Here is a 19,049-nt window from a genome sequence, read left to right on the forward strand (position 1 = left end):
AACAATCACACAAATAATAATAAGTGAAGAAATAGATAAACCGAGCAAACCAATGAAATAGTGTCTTGACAATGAAAATTATTTTTTTGTTAAATATAAGTGATGAATGACCACCACTTTGACACTTAATTATGATAATTAAATATTATTATTTTAAATTCATTACAATAAATATTATTTTTATAACTGAAAATTAAATACTAACATCTTTAGTCTCTTAGACCATACTTCTTGAAATATCATAATTTATTTAATATTAAAGTTAATCATCAAATTACCTAAATAATATGGTATATATCAGTTAATCACATTTCGAGAGAAATTATACCAATTACAATTACATTTACATCCCACAATACATATTTAGTTTATTTTATTTACAGTGAATTTTATATATTTTTAAACTAAAACTTTTATGTTATGAATTTGATGAGTTTTATAAATATTTTTCTAAGTATTTTAAAGCTTATGATTATAAATGATTAAGTGTAATAATTATTTTTTCAATAAGTATTAAATATGTTCATGCATTGTATTTCACCAAGTTTGGTACCTACAAATTATACAAGTATAAGTTGTATAAAGGTATAAATTGTAATCAAATAGGATAGTATAAATTGTATATGTTATTGATATTTGATATGAATTATAAAATGGTGTATGGTTTATAATTTAGGGTCGGATATATATATATATATATATATATATATATATATATATATATATATATATATATATATAAAAGAAGGTAGTATAAGTTATATAAATATTAATTTAAAATTATTATTATTATTTATATATTTACTTATATTATAAATAATATTATTTATTATTTTATCTTATGTTTAAAAAATATTGTACTAAGAAAAAATTAAAAAATGATTATATTTGATAAAAATATTAAAACTAAATAAAATATAATTAATATGTTATTTAATAAAGAGTTATATATAATATTTATAATAAGAAATTAAAATTATGTAATATAAGAATAATGTTGTGCTTATGGGACTAGTTATCATTTTATACCAAATATCCCTTATAAATTATATAGGGATATAAATTATATTAATAATAAAACAATAAAATAAAACACCATATTATAACAATATTGGTATAATTTATACATTGTACCACCAACCAAACATTATGATTTGTTTATAGATAAATTTAAAATCTATTATAAGTGAAGTTATATTTTAGACTTTGCCATACAAAATATTCGTCCAATTGGATTTTTAAATGAATATTAGGTTCACTTGATATATTTTTTAAATATCCTACATAATTTAAAGTAGTAAAGATTTAATTAAACAAAATTAAGTATAAAAATATAAACCCAAGTGACTTTTTTATTAAATAAAGATATAAAATTCAAGTTTAAAAATATTAATAATAAATAATTTTTAAACTAAATAAATTTGGCATTAAATAGACAATACTTAAAAATTAATTATTTAATAAATATAATTAACAATAAAGAACAACTCAAAAATAGTAAAAAGTTAATTTTTTATTCATATACATATTTCTTTCTCATATATCAAATATATATTATAATAATAATTATACTCAATATTTAAAAAATTAAATATATAGTTTAAAAATTAAACTGATAAACATTATAATTTCAAAATTGTTTAAATCTGCATAGATTTAGCTGAGTTATTTGACTCAATCATATATATTCGACTATAAGATATCAGTTTTTAATATATTAAAACTCTATTTTGACTATATATTAAAAAGTTTATATATTTTTCAGTTTCAAATGAGTAAATATAGAAAATGAGAAAAAACTGTTTCCAAGATGTTAAGGTATCACTAAAATCTATTTTCTAAGATTGAAAAAACATAATTGATGTAAAACCTAATGAAGAAGGGTTAAAATTAAATTATTTAGATTAACAAAATAATTTAATTTTGACGTTTTTCTAAGATTGTAAAGGCATCATTAAAATCTGTTTTAAAATATTGAAAAGAGATTAATAAAATAATTTAATAATTCAACATGCATGTTCACTTCATATATTAAAAAAAATGAAAATTTTTAACGTATTTTAAATTATAAAATAATAAGTTATTTTTGTTAGAAAAACATTAAAAAAATATTTTAAAAAATAATTACAATTCAAACCTAAAAATTAAAGTAGATTTAATTCTATTGAAATTCTAATTCTTAATAATAAAAAGGTATACAAACATAAAATTTGAAATTGAACCCTCCAATTTCAATGTCAATTCTAATACCAAAGATTACCAAACTTAAAAGAAAAGATAAGATATTTAATTAATATTTCATATCAAAAATTATTATTTGATACTAGAGGAGTAATAAGGGAGAAAAATTTAGGAAAGAATTTGAGAGAGAATGACTTCACATTCTTAATGATTGAAAAAAAAAGTTTGAAGAGAGAATAAAGAAAAATTATTTTATTTTTTCAACCAATTAGCCACATTATTTTCTCTCTTTCGTTTTTCCAATTTTTCTCCATCATTTGTTTTGATACTATTCGAAAGCTTTAAGTAAGATTAAAACATATTTTGATCTAAATATTAAAGTGGACTATTGCAATGAGCCATACCGATGGAATTCAATACAGAAAAAATAAGTATTTATAATTCTCAATTATTGATTATTAAATCTAAGGTAATAAAAATAACTTATTACCCCTCACTAAAAAAACAAAACCACTTTTGGCAACGCTTAAAAAGTCTTCTGTCAACCCTTAAAAGCGTCGCTAAAAATATTACCGACACTTATTCTTGCGTCGCCAGAAGCAAGGTGGGAACAAGTTATAACGACGCTTAAATAAGCGTCGGTAACATTAATTTAAGCGTTGCTAAAAGTCTATTTCATTTTTAACCATTCTTTATATTATAATATTATTTTTTTTTGACAATTTATCTGAATATTTTTTTAAATTAAATTAATAATCAAGAAAATTTAATTTATATTATTGACATTTTTAATTATAACAAAATTAATATAAATTTTACAATAAAACTATCTCATAAAATACAAATTATTTGAATTCTTTTAACAACTTCTCTACATGCATCTGTCTACAACTTTCTAACTGATTTTTAGCTAAATCAAATTGCTTGAAGCTGCAGTTAAGTTCGGAAAGATGGAAATACAAACAAAACATAATCAATAATAAAAAAATAAAAGGCCTCCACAGTTGGTACCAAACTTGGAAAGAGAGACAGGTCTTCCCACCTTCATAGCAACAACCTCTGAAATAATTTTCTTTTGACCTGCAACCACATCTGTCAAACACAAATTTCATTAAACTTTTATACAAATAACAGCAAAATAGTCATTAAGTCATTTAAGATTCGTAAAAACATTGAACATTTTTCAGCCATTCCATTCTGTACTTTTGCAATCACATTCTCAACTTCATCATCTGACTTAAGCATAACTGTAAAAAAAACATATTTGGCTTGACAAATATGAAAACATATTGTTTGACGACAAAGAAATCATAACAGTTATGTATCAATTAATGTATAATCCTCCTTAGTTGAGGAGTCAATCAAAGAGACAGTTAATCAATTCATTCTGAAAAGGAGGAATCTGCTTTGGCTCAGCAACCACCTCTAAACACATAAAGAGAAAACTATTGACCACTTCTAAATAGAAAGTAGCATTACTCAGGGATTGAGAATCCAGTGACATACAAAGAAATAAGTTTTTGAGGTTTTACATGATCAGGGAGTTCAAGTGGGAATCAACCTGAGACCATTGGTCTCCAAGATAACACCCATTGCCACTTGAGCTTCCCTAGAGGGTTCATAAGTATTTTAAATTTCGGGAAAGAATTTTTAGTATTTGAATAGCCAATTCAACGAAATAGTGAAAATAATTAAAATAACCTGATTTTTATTACTCATAGCTCCAAAAGATGAGTTAGTGAGACTCCTCAAGACAATTATGAAAGGCAGCAAAACAGCTGGATCTTTAGAGGCTGGCTCACCCTACTGCTAATGCAAAACAGTTGTCAAGAGAAAAATATATAATGGACTTTGTAGCTACAAGAATTTAGGTATTAAATCTTTTACCTGCAGCACCTCCAATAGTAGGTCTTCACATTCACCAGGTGAAGAAGATACACAGGTCTACCAATCATCAGAGAATAATAATTTAGATATTTTTCCTACTTTGAAATACCATATAATAATAACCTACATAAATGCAAACAATAAATTCTATGCAACTTCACATACCTCTAAATTCTATACAACTTCACATACCTCTAAATCCTATGCAACTTCACATACCTCTAGTAGAAGGCAGAGGATATAATCCTCTGTCTTTGACAACTTTGACAACTTTTGACAAGACTCTGCATGTTGAATATGATATTCATGGCGCCTTTTCAAAAGAATGCTAGCCAATATTTTAACATCTTTTACATGTAAGAGTTGACCATCCACTCCTTTGACCAAGGAAAGGATGTTTAGCTATAAAGTGAAGGGAGAGAGCGGGGGAACACAAGTTTGTTAACAAAGATCTCAATTATAAAAAAAAATATATATGCTCAAGCACAGCAGTAATACAAGTGTACAACAAGCAAAAGAAATTAAGAACCTTTGACAACTTACCAGTGCAAAAGAAGGAAGGTTAGAGCAAAGCCAACAATGAAATGCATGATCTGATTCTTTTTAGATTTTTCAAACCTGAAAAGAATGGGATGTGGTTACTAAATATTGTAGTAAAGTCATGCAACTCTCTATGGTATAGGCATAAAGTACCAAAAACTATAACGGAGAGGAAAAGATCATACAATGGCCTGGAATATGTATAAGATGAACAAAAAAAGTACTATAAAATCAGTTAAAGACCTTTCTCCAATTGTTTCTGGCAATAGAAGATTATTGCGTGAGCAGCCCAGAACAGATGTAAAAAACGAGAAAAGCACATTTTTATCAGATAGTAACAATGTTTTAAATTCAACCATTAAGCTTAGCAGTTCCCCGAGAAAGTGACTCCATTTTCCACTTTCACCTATCATAGTTTTAACAATGAAGGTTGAATTATATAAGATACCGCAGCTCGCACATCCTGAAAGAAGATAATAACATGCATAAATTTGGATAAAAAGGAAAAGATTATATTCTTGTCATTAATACAAAATCATTTAATGTACACTTGGAATGAAAATCTTCAACCAAAAAGATGTATAACCTGAATATCACTACACAGAGGAACAAGCAGCGAAGGAAATTCAGCCAGAAGTTAGACAAGTAAACTTTCATCTGATTGAGAACAAAGAAATAGGAAAGAGCGAAGGCTTTCCAGTTGGGCAACTAATGGAATACCTGTCCCAAGAAAGATGAACCATAGATAAAAAAGCAAAGTTAGTGAATACACAAAACAGAATACAGAATAAGTAGCAACAACCCTGATACTATGTATATAAGGAATTAGACAACTGTACGCTATGTTCTGCATATACTTCTCATACAAAACACAAGGAATGTAACTTAAACTTTAGCATGAAGCATTTTTAAATATTGTGTCCCAAAATTATTTTTGCTGATAAATGAAAGCACAAAAGTATTTAGTAAAGGGTAATGATAAACAAGATAGATAAGACAATAAATACTCGAAAGCATGAAAAAAATAAACAATATCAGAAATGTCAAATTAGATGGCAGTAAAAAGGGATGACATTAAAACAAACCTTCTTGAGTGAAAAATCAAAATAAAAATCTGCCTTGGGAATTCTTGAATTTTGTGACTAGAAAGTTGAGATGCTCATGGAAAACATGTTTTGACTTAGATGAAGAGAAAAAGAGAGAAATCCTATGAACACAGCCAACCCTTCTCATCATCTTGAAATTCCATGTTTTGCAGTGATTATTAATTGTAAATAGATGTGGGATGTTCCAAAGATGATGAGAACAGAAAATAAATAAACAAAAAACTACAAACCTTGTAGAAACCTGATGAAACCGTAGTAAAAAATTTCTCCAGCAACCTCTAGAACAAGGCAAGCAATATCTCAACATTGAGTTGTCTCAAATTGGCACCAATATTGACTTGAAAAAGTTGCTCTAAAAATATATTGAAGTCTCCATCCATAATTATTATGCTTGTCTATTAATGGAAGTGTCATAAGTTAAAAGAATAAAAAAAGTAATAAGAGAAATAAAAAGTATCAAGGGTTCCAGTATCATAATTCCATCTAAAAACATGATCTAAGCTTATAACTTCTTATCGGCCCAGAAGCATTCTAAAATTCAAATAATGGAGAAACTACATTGATTGGAAGAGACAAAATGATGAACTTTATCTCTGTCAAATGAAGGAACTTCATAATATAACAAAATTAAGCCAGAACTTAACACCAAAAATCAGGTATGACAGAAAGGGAAAAAAACTAATTTGTAATTGAAAGGAAACAAAATAAAAAGATACCATTCTTCTGCTCCATGGATGAATCCAATAAGACCAAGAGAAATAATGTTTTAAACAAGCCACGACATATGTTTTGCTGGATCCAATGAGACTGTTTCTGCAAACCTTCTTAGAGTATCCTTGTTGAAAGAAGTTATGAAACTCTGTTTCAGCCTCTGAATTGATTTGAGAAAAAAAATCTAAGAATGATAATTTCATTCCAAGCATATTGAAAAAATGATAATCATATTCAATAAGCCTATAAGATATCAATAAATGCACTAGTACCAAGCTCTCTACAGGATATAATGGCTCACTAGGAACTGCAAACATTTGAACAAAAAAAAGTAAAAAACATTAAAATATGTTTCAATCAAGCAATAATAGATTAAGAAATCAAAAAGAATGATGATATTGATACGCACCTGAATTTAAAGGAATATAGTAAAGAGATCCAACAATAACATTATCAGAATTAACTGGCTAGAAGAAAAAATGGTTATGAAATCATAAACTCTCGAGAGTTTCAAATCAAAGAATAGTATGCTTCAATTCAACTATAGAGATCATAAAGCTTGTGCTTAATATATACAACTTCAATAGTGGATTAGCATTTCTAATGATATTAAGCTACCAACAAGCAGAGTAAACCATGAATATGTCAATGGAAGGATGAAATTATTCATAAATAGCAATTGAGTTCAATTTCTGTAACAAACCGAAGAGGAATTCGTTATGAACTCATAATAAACTCTCCAGAGATTCAAATCAAATAATATTATACTTCAATTCAACTGTAGATATCATTAAGCTTGTGCTTAATATATACAACTTCAATGGTGGATTATCAATTCTAATGCTATTAAGCTACTAACCAGCAGAGTAAGCCATAAATGTGTCAATGGAATGATTAAATTATTCACAAATAACAATCGAGTTCAATTTCCATAATAAACAGAAGAAGAAATCGTTATGAAATCATAATAAACTATCTAGAGATTCAGATCAAACATTATCATGCTTCAATTGAACTGTAGAGATAGAGAAACCAGGAATAAACTGACCTTCCAAAGTAGTAACGTGATAAAGTGGACCATGAAGACCGCCGATGGCAGAGCGGCCGAAACCTTCAGCTTGACCGGCGAGAGCTCGGAGAGAAGAATCGACGTTCACATAAGGCAGAGATGGAGAATCCATTTTAGATTTAGCTTCTTCCATTCTTTGATCTTGGCCTTTATGCTTATCGGTTAGGGTTTTAGCATCATTAAGGATAGCTCCGTTATCGACTCTGTAACCGCCCTTGCGTGACTATAGACAGCCATTACAGTTTCCCATTGATGAGAGAATTTATAGAAACGTTTTTTTGTTATCATTGACGTTTACGTTTGGCTTGAAGGCGAAGAAGGATGAGCATAATCAAGATGAATCGGAATACAGATCTAGCTAGTGTGAAGAATGTCGAAGAATCAAGAATGGAAGAATTTGATGAGATGAATATTTAACCTACAAAGAAAGAGAGATGAATGGAGAGACTAACTTGGCTGATGCTGCGGAAAAAGAACTATTATGATAGAAAATGACAAAAGGCATGGAATTGGGTTTTTTTATATACCTACAAAAGAATAATTCTTAATTTTAAAAAATAAATAAGTTAATTTTTATTCTTAAATATATATATAATGTTTAATTAATTTATTTTTAGTTTATATTATTTTTTATTTTACATTAATTAAATTTAAATAATAATTAAATAAAAAAATTAATAAAAAAAATTTAATATTATTATAAAAATTTAAAAATATGTCATATAAAAAATAATAATAAAATTTTATGATTAATAAATTTTAAGTCAAATTTAATTTTAAAAATATTAAAATAGTGAAATAAAATATTTTTAAAGTTTAAAAATAAAACATAACTAATATTAAAATTTAGAATAGTTAAATTGTAAGGTTATTAAAAAAGTTTGTATATAAAGAAAAATAAAAGTGGTTGTAGAGGTATAAAGATTGGCAAAAGTTTATTTTCTTTTAACTTTTACCCACGCTTAATATGCGTTGGCATATAAGCGTCGTCGAAAATCCTTTTTGTTGTAATGCCTATTCATCCTCTAGTTATAAATTAATAAATCATATGAAATTATAAAAATATAAATTAACTATTTTTTATAAGAGAAAGAATTGAGAAGAAAGAATTTGGGAGTGAGAATTAATTTGATTCACTTAAAAAATTACAAAATTTCTTTCTTTTTCACTCTTTATCATTTTTCCAACTAGTGACGTGGTGGTGACACGTCATTCTCTCTCACATTCTCTCAATTTTCCTCCACTTATCACTTTTTTTTATAATTGATTACTTATTGTTTTTTAATTCATGGTAATACAAGTATTGGAGTTATAAATTCATATAAAATTATATAAATATAAATTAACTATTTTTTTATAATTGACATAAATACAAATATTTGAATTTCATGGGGTGAAAATTTGAAGAAGTATTATTAATATATATGTGAGAGTAATTTTGAGTGTGGAAGATGGTCACTTGCAGGGAGGATCGAACTTATCAAAACCGTGGTCATGGGTATAGTTGGCTATTGGGCGCAACAAATGGTCATTCCGAAGAAGGTAATGAAGGAGCTCGATACACTAATGAGAAACTTTATATGGGGAAGTAGCGGAAGAGGAGGAAAAAAAGTCAAATGGACCGCTCTCTGCAAACTGAAGGACGAGAGAGGCATCGGCTTGAATAACTGTATCGAGTGGAACAAAACTCTCACCTTCAAGCATTTGTCGGCTTTGGAGCGCAATCAAGAGTCACTATGGATCAAATGGGTGCATACGAGGTTTATAAAATATGAAACCAACATCTGGACCTGCAAAATTCATGAAGGTATGAGTTGGTCTCTAAAAAAGATTCTTAAACTAAGAAGCGATATTACAAATCTTTATGACATCCGGCTAGGGGACAGGAAAGGCACTCTATTCTGGCACGACCCCTAGTTCGAAAACAAGCCTATCATCCAAAAGAAGGAGTTTCAAAATACCCACATTAGAAGGGACTACACAGAAGCAAAAATTAGAGACATTTAAGACGGGAATTGAGACTCACTCCTAAGAAGAAATCCAGAAGGACAGAGGATACTTGATCATATAAGTAACATACAAGTACACGACAGACCGGATATTCATGAATGGAAAGTTGAGGACAATGGGAAGCTGGTATCGAAGAAAATATGGGAGGTAACCCGGGAAAAAGCACAGAAAGTAGAATAGGCTCCTCTTGTATGGTCAACAAAGATTATCCCTAGACACCAGTTCATTTTATGGCTCGCCTTCTGGGAAAGACTCAGCACTCGTGATCGTATCAGCAAGTATATGAGCATCCCTGACACGAGCTGTCTTCTATGTAGAGGAAATAAAGAAACAATAGATCACCTATTCGTGAGCTGCTGTATTGCTTCAGAGCTTTGGGACAGATTCTATAAAATCCTGGAGCTAATTAGTTTCCCGAGCGAATGGAATGAAATCAAAGATGCAACACTTCTCAAAGCCAAATGACATATATTTGCAACAAGCGTGTTCAAGTGCAGTTTTGGAGTAGTGGTGTATAATATTTCGCAAGTACGGAATACAAGGGTATATGGAAGAACCCGCAGGAGCGTTGAAGAGTTATGGAAAGATATTGTATCGGATTGCAGAGCCCTCGCGGGAATGTGGATAAGAATTCCAAGCACGAAGCAGAACTGGAATATGTGTAGGAACTGGAATTTACTATTTTTTAAACTCACTAGAATTGAAAGCATTGTAATTAGATAATTCATTTGCGTTTTTAACTTTTTAGCTTTTATTCAGAATGTTACGACTTTAAAATCATTCTAGGCCTGTCTACAATGATCTCTTAAACTAGTGGGTTTTTTTTTTTCATTTTTGGAAATTTTTAATGAAATGACGCCTAAGTCGTTTTTCAAAAAAAATAAAAAAAAATAATAATAATATTAGACCAATTGTGATTGATAAATTTTATTTATACTTATATATATATATTTTGTAACCTAATAAATATCAATAAAATTAATTTTTTTTATAAAATTCATTAATAATATTTCTCACTTTATTAATAAGTTAAAACTTTTTTTTAAGTATAAAAAATATTATTTATTATTTTCGTGTCAACTATAAAAAAGAGACAAATAATAAAAATTAATTAATTAATTTATATATATAATGTTTAAAAATGGTTTATGTGTATATATAATATATAAGGATTATTAAAATATTGAGAATAAAACAAGTTTGGTAGGTAATGCAAATTATATATGGTATAAATTATAATAAGGTATAAATAGTATATGGTAATATAAGTTGCATAGTTTATTGATGTTTGGTATAAATTATAATAAATGGTATAGGGTTTATAATTAAGTGTTTGGTATAAATTATAATAAATAGTATATGATTTATAATTAAGTGTTTGATATACAGTATAAAATATAAGTGATACAAATATGAATTTAAAATTATTATTATTTTATTTATTTATTTATATTATAAATAATATTGTTTAATATTATAAATTATTGTACTATTATTATTTTAATAATTAATATAATTTTAATTATAATATAAAATAAATTATAATATAAACTGTAAATTATATTTATTTTATTTAAATATTATTAATAATTATAATAAAATAAACATAAAATTAAAATAATATATAAAATAAACAATAGTATTTATAATACAAGTAAATATATAAAATAATAATTAATAAAATTATGGTTATAAAAAAAAAAAAATATTAAACTATTTAAAAAATATATTAAAAATAAATAATAAGTTATATAATATTAATAAAGGATATAATGAAAAATAAAAATTATGAAATATAATAATAATAATGTTGTCTTTAGGAAGACTAGTTATTATTTTACACCTAATATGATGTATAAATTATATAAGGGTATAAATTTATATTAATAGTAAAAATTTAAGAAACACTATATTAAAACAATATAATTTATACTATACTAATAGTTTTATACATCTTTGTATCACCAATCAAACATTACTTAAGGGTATATTCATCCAAATTTAAATTTAGATTAAATAGGAAATATAATATCTTATTAACTTAGTTGGTTAAAATATGTTGTAATGGTAAATTTTAGAATATTTTTATTTTATTTTTTAAAATTAACTCTTGTAAATTTATTGTTGGATCAAGTTACTATCCGACTAAAATATTCATTTAACTTCCTTATATATATACAAATTCACCTAAACTGTCCACCAAAACACTTTAAAATTAACCATAATTATAACACTATTGGTATAATTTATATCTCTTTCTACCCTCTACCAAACATTACTATTGAGACAGGTCTATATATAAATTTTAATTTTATATTTTAGACTTTCCCACAGAAAATCTTAGTCGATTCATAAAAGAATATTAGGTTAATTTGATATATTTTTCAAATATCCTACATAATTTAAAGATGTAAAATATTTAATCAAACAAAATTAAGTATAAAAATATAAACCCAATAATATTTCTAGACAAATGTTTATTTATTAAAAAATATAAAAATCAAGTTTATAAATATTAATAATAAATAATTTTTAAACTAAAAAATGTGGCATGAAATATGCAATAATTAAAAATAATATTTAATAAATATAATTAACAATAAAGAATAAGAGAAATGATTGAGGGAAGGAATGATGTGATGGAATTTGATTAGCCAAAAAAATAACAAAATTTCTCTCTCTTCTCTCTCCTCACCTTTTATGGTTTTTCAAACCTGTGATGTACATCATTCTCTCCCTCATTCCATCACTCAAATTCCCTCCCTCTATCACTCCTCAAAGTATAACTAACAAATAGTAAAAAGTTTATTTTATTTATTCATATACATATTTCTTTCTCATATTTTAAATATATATTATAATAATAATTTAAACTTAATATTTAACAAATTAAATATAATTTTAAAACAAAACTGATAATCTTTAAAATTTCAAAATTGTTTAAGTATTCATTTAATATATCATAACTCTATCTTGATTACATATTGAAAAACATATATATTTTCAGTGCAAATTGAGTAAATATCGAAAAATCTGTTTTACAATATTGAGAAAAATCTGTTTTCTAATATTGAGAAGGGATCACCAAAATCTGTTTTTCCAAGATTGAAAAGAGATCGTTGATGTAAAAACCTAATAAGAAGGGTTAGAGTTAAATGACTTAGATTAATAAAATAATTTAATTTTTAACGTTCTCTATTGAAAAATATGTTTTCCAAAATTGAAAATGGATCATTAAAATTGTTTTACAATATTGAAAAGATATTAGTGTAAAAACTCTAGTGAGAATGGATAGACTACATTACATAGATTAATAAAATAATTTAATTTTGAACATTCTTTTTAATTTGTTTTATTTCTTTTTCTTCATTCTTTTTTTTTATTATTATTTATATATAATTTTAATTTATCTATCTCATCAAAGTATCCTAGGAGTAAGATTCGGATTAAGATATATCAAAATGTCATGAGTTCGATTTCATCTAAAAGCGCTTTGAGATTAAACGGGGTTATAGCGGTGTGGTTGTCGTACTAGCTCTGCTCTCCTTTATTAAAAAAAAATAATAATAATAATCTTAATATACCTATAATACAAGTTACAAGTAATACTTTTATAAAAATATGTTTGGATAATTGAAAATAGAATTGGTATTTGAATTTCAATTTTAATTACAGAATTAACATTAAATTACAATTCAATTCCTATGTTTAGGAAAATTATATAATTGTAATTCAATCTCAATTCCTATATTGGTAAAAAATAATATAATAAAATAATTTTAATATATATTATTTATTTTATTAAAATATTAATTTGACACAACTAATTATTAGCAAGGTTAAAGAGTTTTAAATTTTAATTTTTATTAAAAAAATATCGTTTCAATATTTTAACTTCATATATTAAAAAAAAAATATCAGTTCCACATTTTAACTTTCTAAATTTAAAAATAAAATATCGATTTAACTTCTTAAATTATATATATATATATATATATATATATATATATATTATTCAAAATGTTAAGTTACTAAATAAAAAAAAAATATCTTCTAACCTCCTAAGTTCCAAAAACAAATCTCGATTGAAATAATAAATAATAAATTATTTTTAAATAATTAAATAATAAATTATTTTTTTTAAAAAATATTAAAAAAAATAAAATTTATAATTACAATTCCAACCAAATAGTAGAATTCAAAACTATAAAATTACATAAGATTAAATTTTATTGGAATTCTAATTCAATTTTAAGAATAAAGTGTTTACAAAACTTAAGAATTAAAATTAAACTCTCAATTCCAATATTAATTCTAGGATTACCAAACATACCTAAGGATATATATTTAGTTAATATTTTATTTCAAAAACTTTAATATGTGATAAGGGAGGGAAATTGGGGAACAGAATGGAAGAGAGAATAAAATTGCATCACATTATTGAATGGAAAAGAGAAAAGTGTAAGGAGAGAGAAGATGGATAAATTATTTTATTTTTTTTCAACATATAAGATTACGCCACAAATATTTGAATTTCATGGGGTGAAAATTTGAAAAAATTATATGAAAGAGTATTATTTATTTATTAATTTTTTTGTGAAAACGGTTGAAACCATTTTATTAAAATCCTAAAACTTGGAGGGTCATAAATCAAAGCTAGACAAACATTAACTATGATTAAGGATGACAATCAAAAGACCCTAAAAAAACTGATTAGTAGCATTCATACATTATAAAAAACAGAGATTACAAACAAAAAAGACTACATTCAAACATAACCATCCCAGCCTGGGATTTTCGCATGCCATCTATTTTCATTGAGATACATTCTTCCCCTTCATATTTTTCTTCCTCTAACGATAAAAGGAGATTGTATTGAAGATAATGATGTGTATTGTTGTTTCTCATTTTGAATTCTCTCTTTGTACAAGTCTGTTTGATTTGATAGAAAGAATTGTTTTTGAAAATTTCAAGATTTTTACCTTTTTTATATTCTTGACTTCCTTATGTTCAGCTTCAACATCAGACTCCGCATCTATTTTGGAATATTCTTTATCGACTTTATAATTCTCTGTTTCATCTTTGAAATTCTCGGTGTTTTCCTCTTGAATTTCCTCAACAACAATTTGAGGTTCATCTTTCATTTTCATCATAATCATTTGCATTACAGAAAACTTTATTTTCCTCTTCACCTCGATTCCCTTTAATCTCTTTCTTTCTCTACTTTCCTTTTACTCAGAATCCTTCTTTCTTTCTTCCTCTGTATTTTCCTCATTTTTGTCTTTTTTATCACTATTCTTGACTTCCACAATATGTTCTTCCATTCTTGATTATATCGTTTCATTTTGTTGTTTTTTTGCTTCCTGGGCTTTCATGATTTTCTATTCTTCCTCAATTGTTTTTGCACATTTAATACTAACATGTTGGAAAGTATTGTAGAAAGAACACCTGTTTAGCCTCCATTCATGTGAGATTTCCATGACTGTGCTCTTTCCCTTCCTATCAACAACTGCCATGTTCTTTGGCAGTGTACTTTGAGGATGCACTTCAATGCTTATTCTAATAAAAGTAAGGTGCTCTCCTCCCTATGTAATTGGGTCCATATATAATAGTTTCCCAAATATACTAACAAAGTGACTTAGAGCTTCTACATTATACATGTGTGTTGGGATGTTCCTAAGTTTGAACCATATTGGAGTTGTTTCCTTTGGCTTGCTTAGAAGGCTCAATTCTTCAGACCATCTCTCCAACTTCATACAGTTGGATCCAATATAAGTAAGCCCAATTTTCAGAATATCATTCAAGTTCATTTCCTTTTGAATTGTAGAAATAAATATCATGGATGTTTTGTAAAAACCTTCTCCAGTCTCTTCTGCACCCATTGTTTCATTAATGATTCCTTAGAATCTGTGAAAAATACACGGTTCTTTCCTTTGTAGGTTCCAACAACTACATTTTCTCATTTTTTTGACGCATTTTTCCTCCACTTCAGTGGGCAATTTAAATTCAAAAGGAGAGTTGAGAATCTCAACTTTTGTTTCAAACTTACCCAAGTAGATTTGACCTTTGTATGCATGATCTTCTGCTCTCTTTTCTGCATTCTTTTTCCAGACTTCATTTACCTTAAGTTGGAATTGCTCATGATAGTATATGTCTTTGATTTTGGGGACTTCATTAGCTCCCTCATTGTTTTGATTGAACAGTTCACTATCTTTTCGTATTCTTCCTTCTTCAGTAGGTTAGAATCTTGAAGATAATGTATATTCAATTGGACGGTTGTTTGTTGTATTTTCTATTTGTTGAACACAATTTCGTCTTTCTTTGCATGCATTAGTAGCTTTGTGATTTGAATTTTAAGTCCAAATATGTTTTCTCTTTCATTATACCGAACCTTCCATGTTCCTTCAATTTTCCCATGTTTTCCTGCTGCACTTTCATCGGAATTTAATCAGTAATTGGTTATTTACCTTTGTTACATTCCTGTTTTTCATGGATAATTTTTTCAGCAATTCTATCGATTTCTTTTTCACCTACCTCCCTTTAACCTTCCACAATAAATTATCTGACTTCCTTATTCTTATTTCTTTTCTTTTTCCCATTTTGATGAATAACAGAACACAACAACAAAATGGAGCAATAACAGAATAAGGTACACTAGAAACCCTAATTATTACAAAATATGGAAAACTAGAAACTCTAACCTTACAACCAAGCTTTGTAGATGAATGACCAATCTAGTTATTAGAGTCGATACTGTGTCGTTCGTGCCGATTGTGTCGATTGTGTTGATCATGTTGATCGTGTCGATCGTGATTCGTGCTCGTGCGCACATTCTTGATTTGACAAACGATTCTAAGCGACTAGCAACCGCGACCACAACAAGTGAAACCGCGACCTTGAAAGACTCAGCACTCGTGACTGTATCGACAAGTATATATGAGCATCCCGGACGTGAGTTGTCTTCTATGCAACGGAAGTGAAGAAACCATTGATCACTTGTTTGGGAGTTACAGTATAGTATTAGAAATTTGGGACAAATTTTCTAAAAGCCTGAAGTTGATAAGTTTCCAAAGGAGAAACAGATTCACAACAAGCGTATTCAAGTGCGGCTTTAGAGCAGTAATTTACAACATTTGGCAGGAACGTAATGGAGAGTCTATGGTAGAACCCGCAGAAGTGTTGAAGAATTATAGAGAGACATAGTCTCGGATTGTGGCGCACTTGCGGGAACGTGAAGAAAAGTTCCAAGTAAGGAGTATATTTGGAATATTAGCAAGAATTGGAATTTACCGTTTACTAAAATCATTAGGAACGAAAACATTGTAATCAGATAGTTCATTTACGTTTTTGTTTTTATTCAGAATGATACAACTTTAAAATCATTCTAGGTCTGTCTAGAATGATCTCTTAAACTCGTAGTTTTTTTTCCCATGTTTTGGAATTTTTAATAAAATGACGCTAAGTCGTTTTCCTCCCCAAAAATATTCTTAATGTTGGAGAAATCAAATAATAGCACCTGCTACTGCAATGGAGGAATTGCTGCTTCAATGGAGGAAGAACTGCTGGAAGAGAGAGAGAAAAAAAACCACAACACAAACTGTTGTTTTTTTTTTCCTTAATTAAATATGCCTTAATGGGCTTTATTAATTTGTTAGGCCCAGCTGCCAAATGAGCTGACCCAACAAATCTCCCCCGTCAGCGAAACTTCGCGGGCTCCAATAAACCCGCTCTCTCCCGACAATCTTCAAACTTGTCCTTAGGCAAGGATTTCGTAAACATATCAGCACCATTCTCACGTGTATGAATCTTCTCCAAGATCAGCTCTTTTGCCTCAAGCACATCACGTATCCAATGATATCTCACGTCGATGTGTTTGGATCTCGAATGAAAAGCTGAATTCTTTGAGAGATGAATGGCACTTTGACTGTCGCAAAACAAAGTAAACTTCTCTTGCTTTTGGCCCAACTCTTGTAGGAACTTCTTCATCCATAACACCTCTTTACATGCCTCAGTAGCTGCAATATACTCAGCTTCTGTAGTAGACAAAGCAACACACTTTTGTAACCTTGACTGCCACGAAACAGCACCGCCTGCAAAGGTAACCAAAAAACCTGATACAGATTTTCTTGAATCAACATCACCCGCCATATCAGAATCTGTAAAGCCTTCCAAAATAGGAGTATCACTTCTGAAACATAAACGTACTTTCGAAGAGCCTCGAAGATATCTGAGAATTCACTTAACAGCCAACCAATGTTCTTCTCCAGGGTTGGAGAGGTACCGACTAACAACACCAACTGCGTGTGTTATGTCCGGTCTTGTACATACCATGGCATACATAAGACTACCAACTGCAGAGGCATAAGGTACATTCTTCATTTCATCTTTCTCTTTCTCACTTGTAGGACATTGTTTAGAACTTAACTTGAAATGACCTGCAAGTGGAACTGAAACCGGTTTTGCATTTTTCATTGCAAACCTCTCAAGTACCTTCTCAATGTACTTCTCCTGTGATAGCCAAAGTGTTCTGTTCTTTCTGTCTCTTGTGATTTCCATGCCTAGGATCTGTTTCACTGAACCCAAATCCTTCATCGCAAAAGACTTGTTCAACTCTCTTTTGAGCTTCTCAATTTTCGCAATATCTTACCCAACAATCAGCATATCATCAACATAGAGCAGAAGAATAACATAATCATCAACACCGTATCTCTTGATGAAAACACAATGATCAGAAGTAGTCTTACTGTACCCATTTACTTCCATGAAGGAGTCAAATTTCCTGTACCATTGTCTAGGCGCTTGTTTGAGCCCATACAAGCTTTTCCCCAACCTGCAGACAAGATCTTCTTTACCTTTAACTTTGAAACCCTCAGGTTGTTCCATATAGATCTCTTCCTCCAAGTCACCATGGAGAAATGCAGTCTTCACATCCAGTTGTTCAATTTCCAAATCTTGACTAGCAGCCAATGCTAACACAACTCTGATGGATGACCTCTTCACAACCGGTGAGAAGATCTCTTCAAAATCAATCCCCTTTTTCAGTCCAAAGCCCTTCACAACCAGTCTTGCTTTGTATCGAGGTTGTGAGCTATTTTCTTGGTGCTTCAACTTGAATACCCACTTGTTCTTCAAAGTCTTCTTTCCTTTTGGAAGTTTCACCAAGTCATAAGTCTTGTTCTCTTGCAAGGAATTTATCTCTTCTTGCATTGCCAACGACCACTTGTTCTTGTTTTCATGAGACAATGATTCTTGATAGGTTTCTGGTTCTCCCCCGTCAGTCAACATCACATACTCATTGGGAGGATACCTACTAGAAGGTTGTCGCTGCCTACTAGATCTTCTAATATGCTGATCACCAGGTGGCTCTAGAGAACTATCACCATCTTGTTCAGCTTCCTCTGTTGGCTTAGCATCAACTAGAGGAGTCTCATCAACCTCAACTTGGGCATTCTCCACATCATTGGGCTGTGATTGTGGTGTACGAATCCTACCATTGTCAGGAAATTCATTCTCCGTAGACTTCGGCTTTTCCTTTTTCTCAAAGT

At 28.5% G+C, this 19,049-nt stretch overlaps 1 protein-coding gene and 1 long non-coding RNA gene across 4 annotated transcripts; both read right to left on the reverse strand.

Moving 5' to 3' along the window:
• Positions 1–3,012: 3,012 nt before the first annotated feature.
• On the reverse strand, positions 3,013–6,046 carry LOC124917302. 3 transcript variants are annotated; one of them, XR_007097116.1, is made up of 9 exons: positions 5,694–6,046; positions 5,195–5,328; positions 4,852–5,071; positions 4,612–4,686; positions 4,288–4,470; positions 4,069–4,125; positions 3,883–3,987; positions 3,360–3,428; positions 3,013–3,273 (listed from the first exon to the last, which is right to left on the reverse strand). It is a non-coding gene; the product is annotated as an uncharacterized LOC124917302 (long non-coding RNA). The 3 variants fall into 3 exon arrangements; XR_007097115.1 differs by lacking the exon at positions 3,360–3,428; XR_007097117.1 differs by lacking the exons at positions 3,360–3,428; positions 5,195–5,328 and having other exon boundaries at positions 4,852–5,014; positions 5,945–6,017.
• A 143-nt stretch (positions 6,047–6,189) lies between these two features.
• Positions 6,190–7,911, reverse strand: LOC124917300. Its single transcript, XM_047457760.1, has 2 exons — positions 7,474–7,911; positions 6,190–6,585 (listed from the first exon to the last, which is right to left on the reverse strand). The coding sequence occupies exons 1-2, from the start codon at positions 7,625–7,627 to the stop codon at positions 6,326–6,328; spliced, it is 414 nt and encodes a 137-aa protein (XP_047313716.1). The 5' UTR covers positions 7,628–7,911; the 3' UTR covers positions 6,190–6,325.
• Between the last annotated feature and the right edge of the window lie 11,138 nt (positions 7,912–19,049).

Source organism: Impatiens glandulifera, unplaced genomic scaffold (assembly GCF_907164915.1).
Source record: "Impatiens glandulifera unplaced genomic scaffold, dImpGla2.1, whole genome shotgun sequence".
Taxonomy (NCBI): domain Eukaryota; kingdom Viridiplantae; phylum Streptophyta; class Magnoliopsida; order Ericales; family Balsaminaceae; genus Impatiens; species Impatiens glandulifera.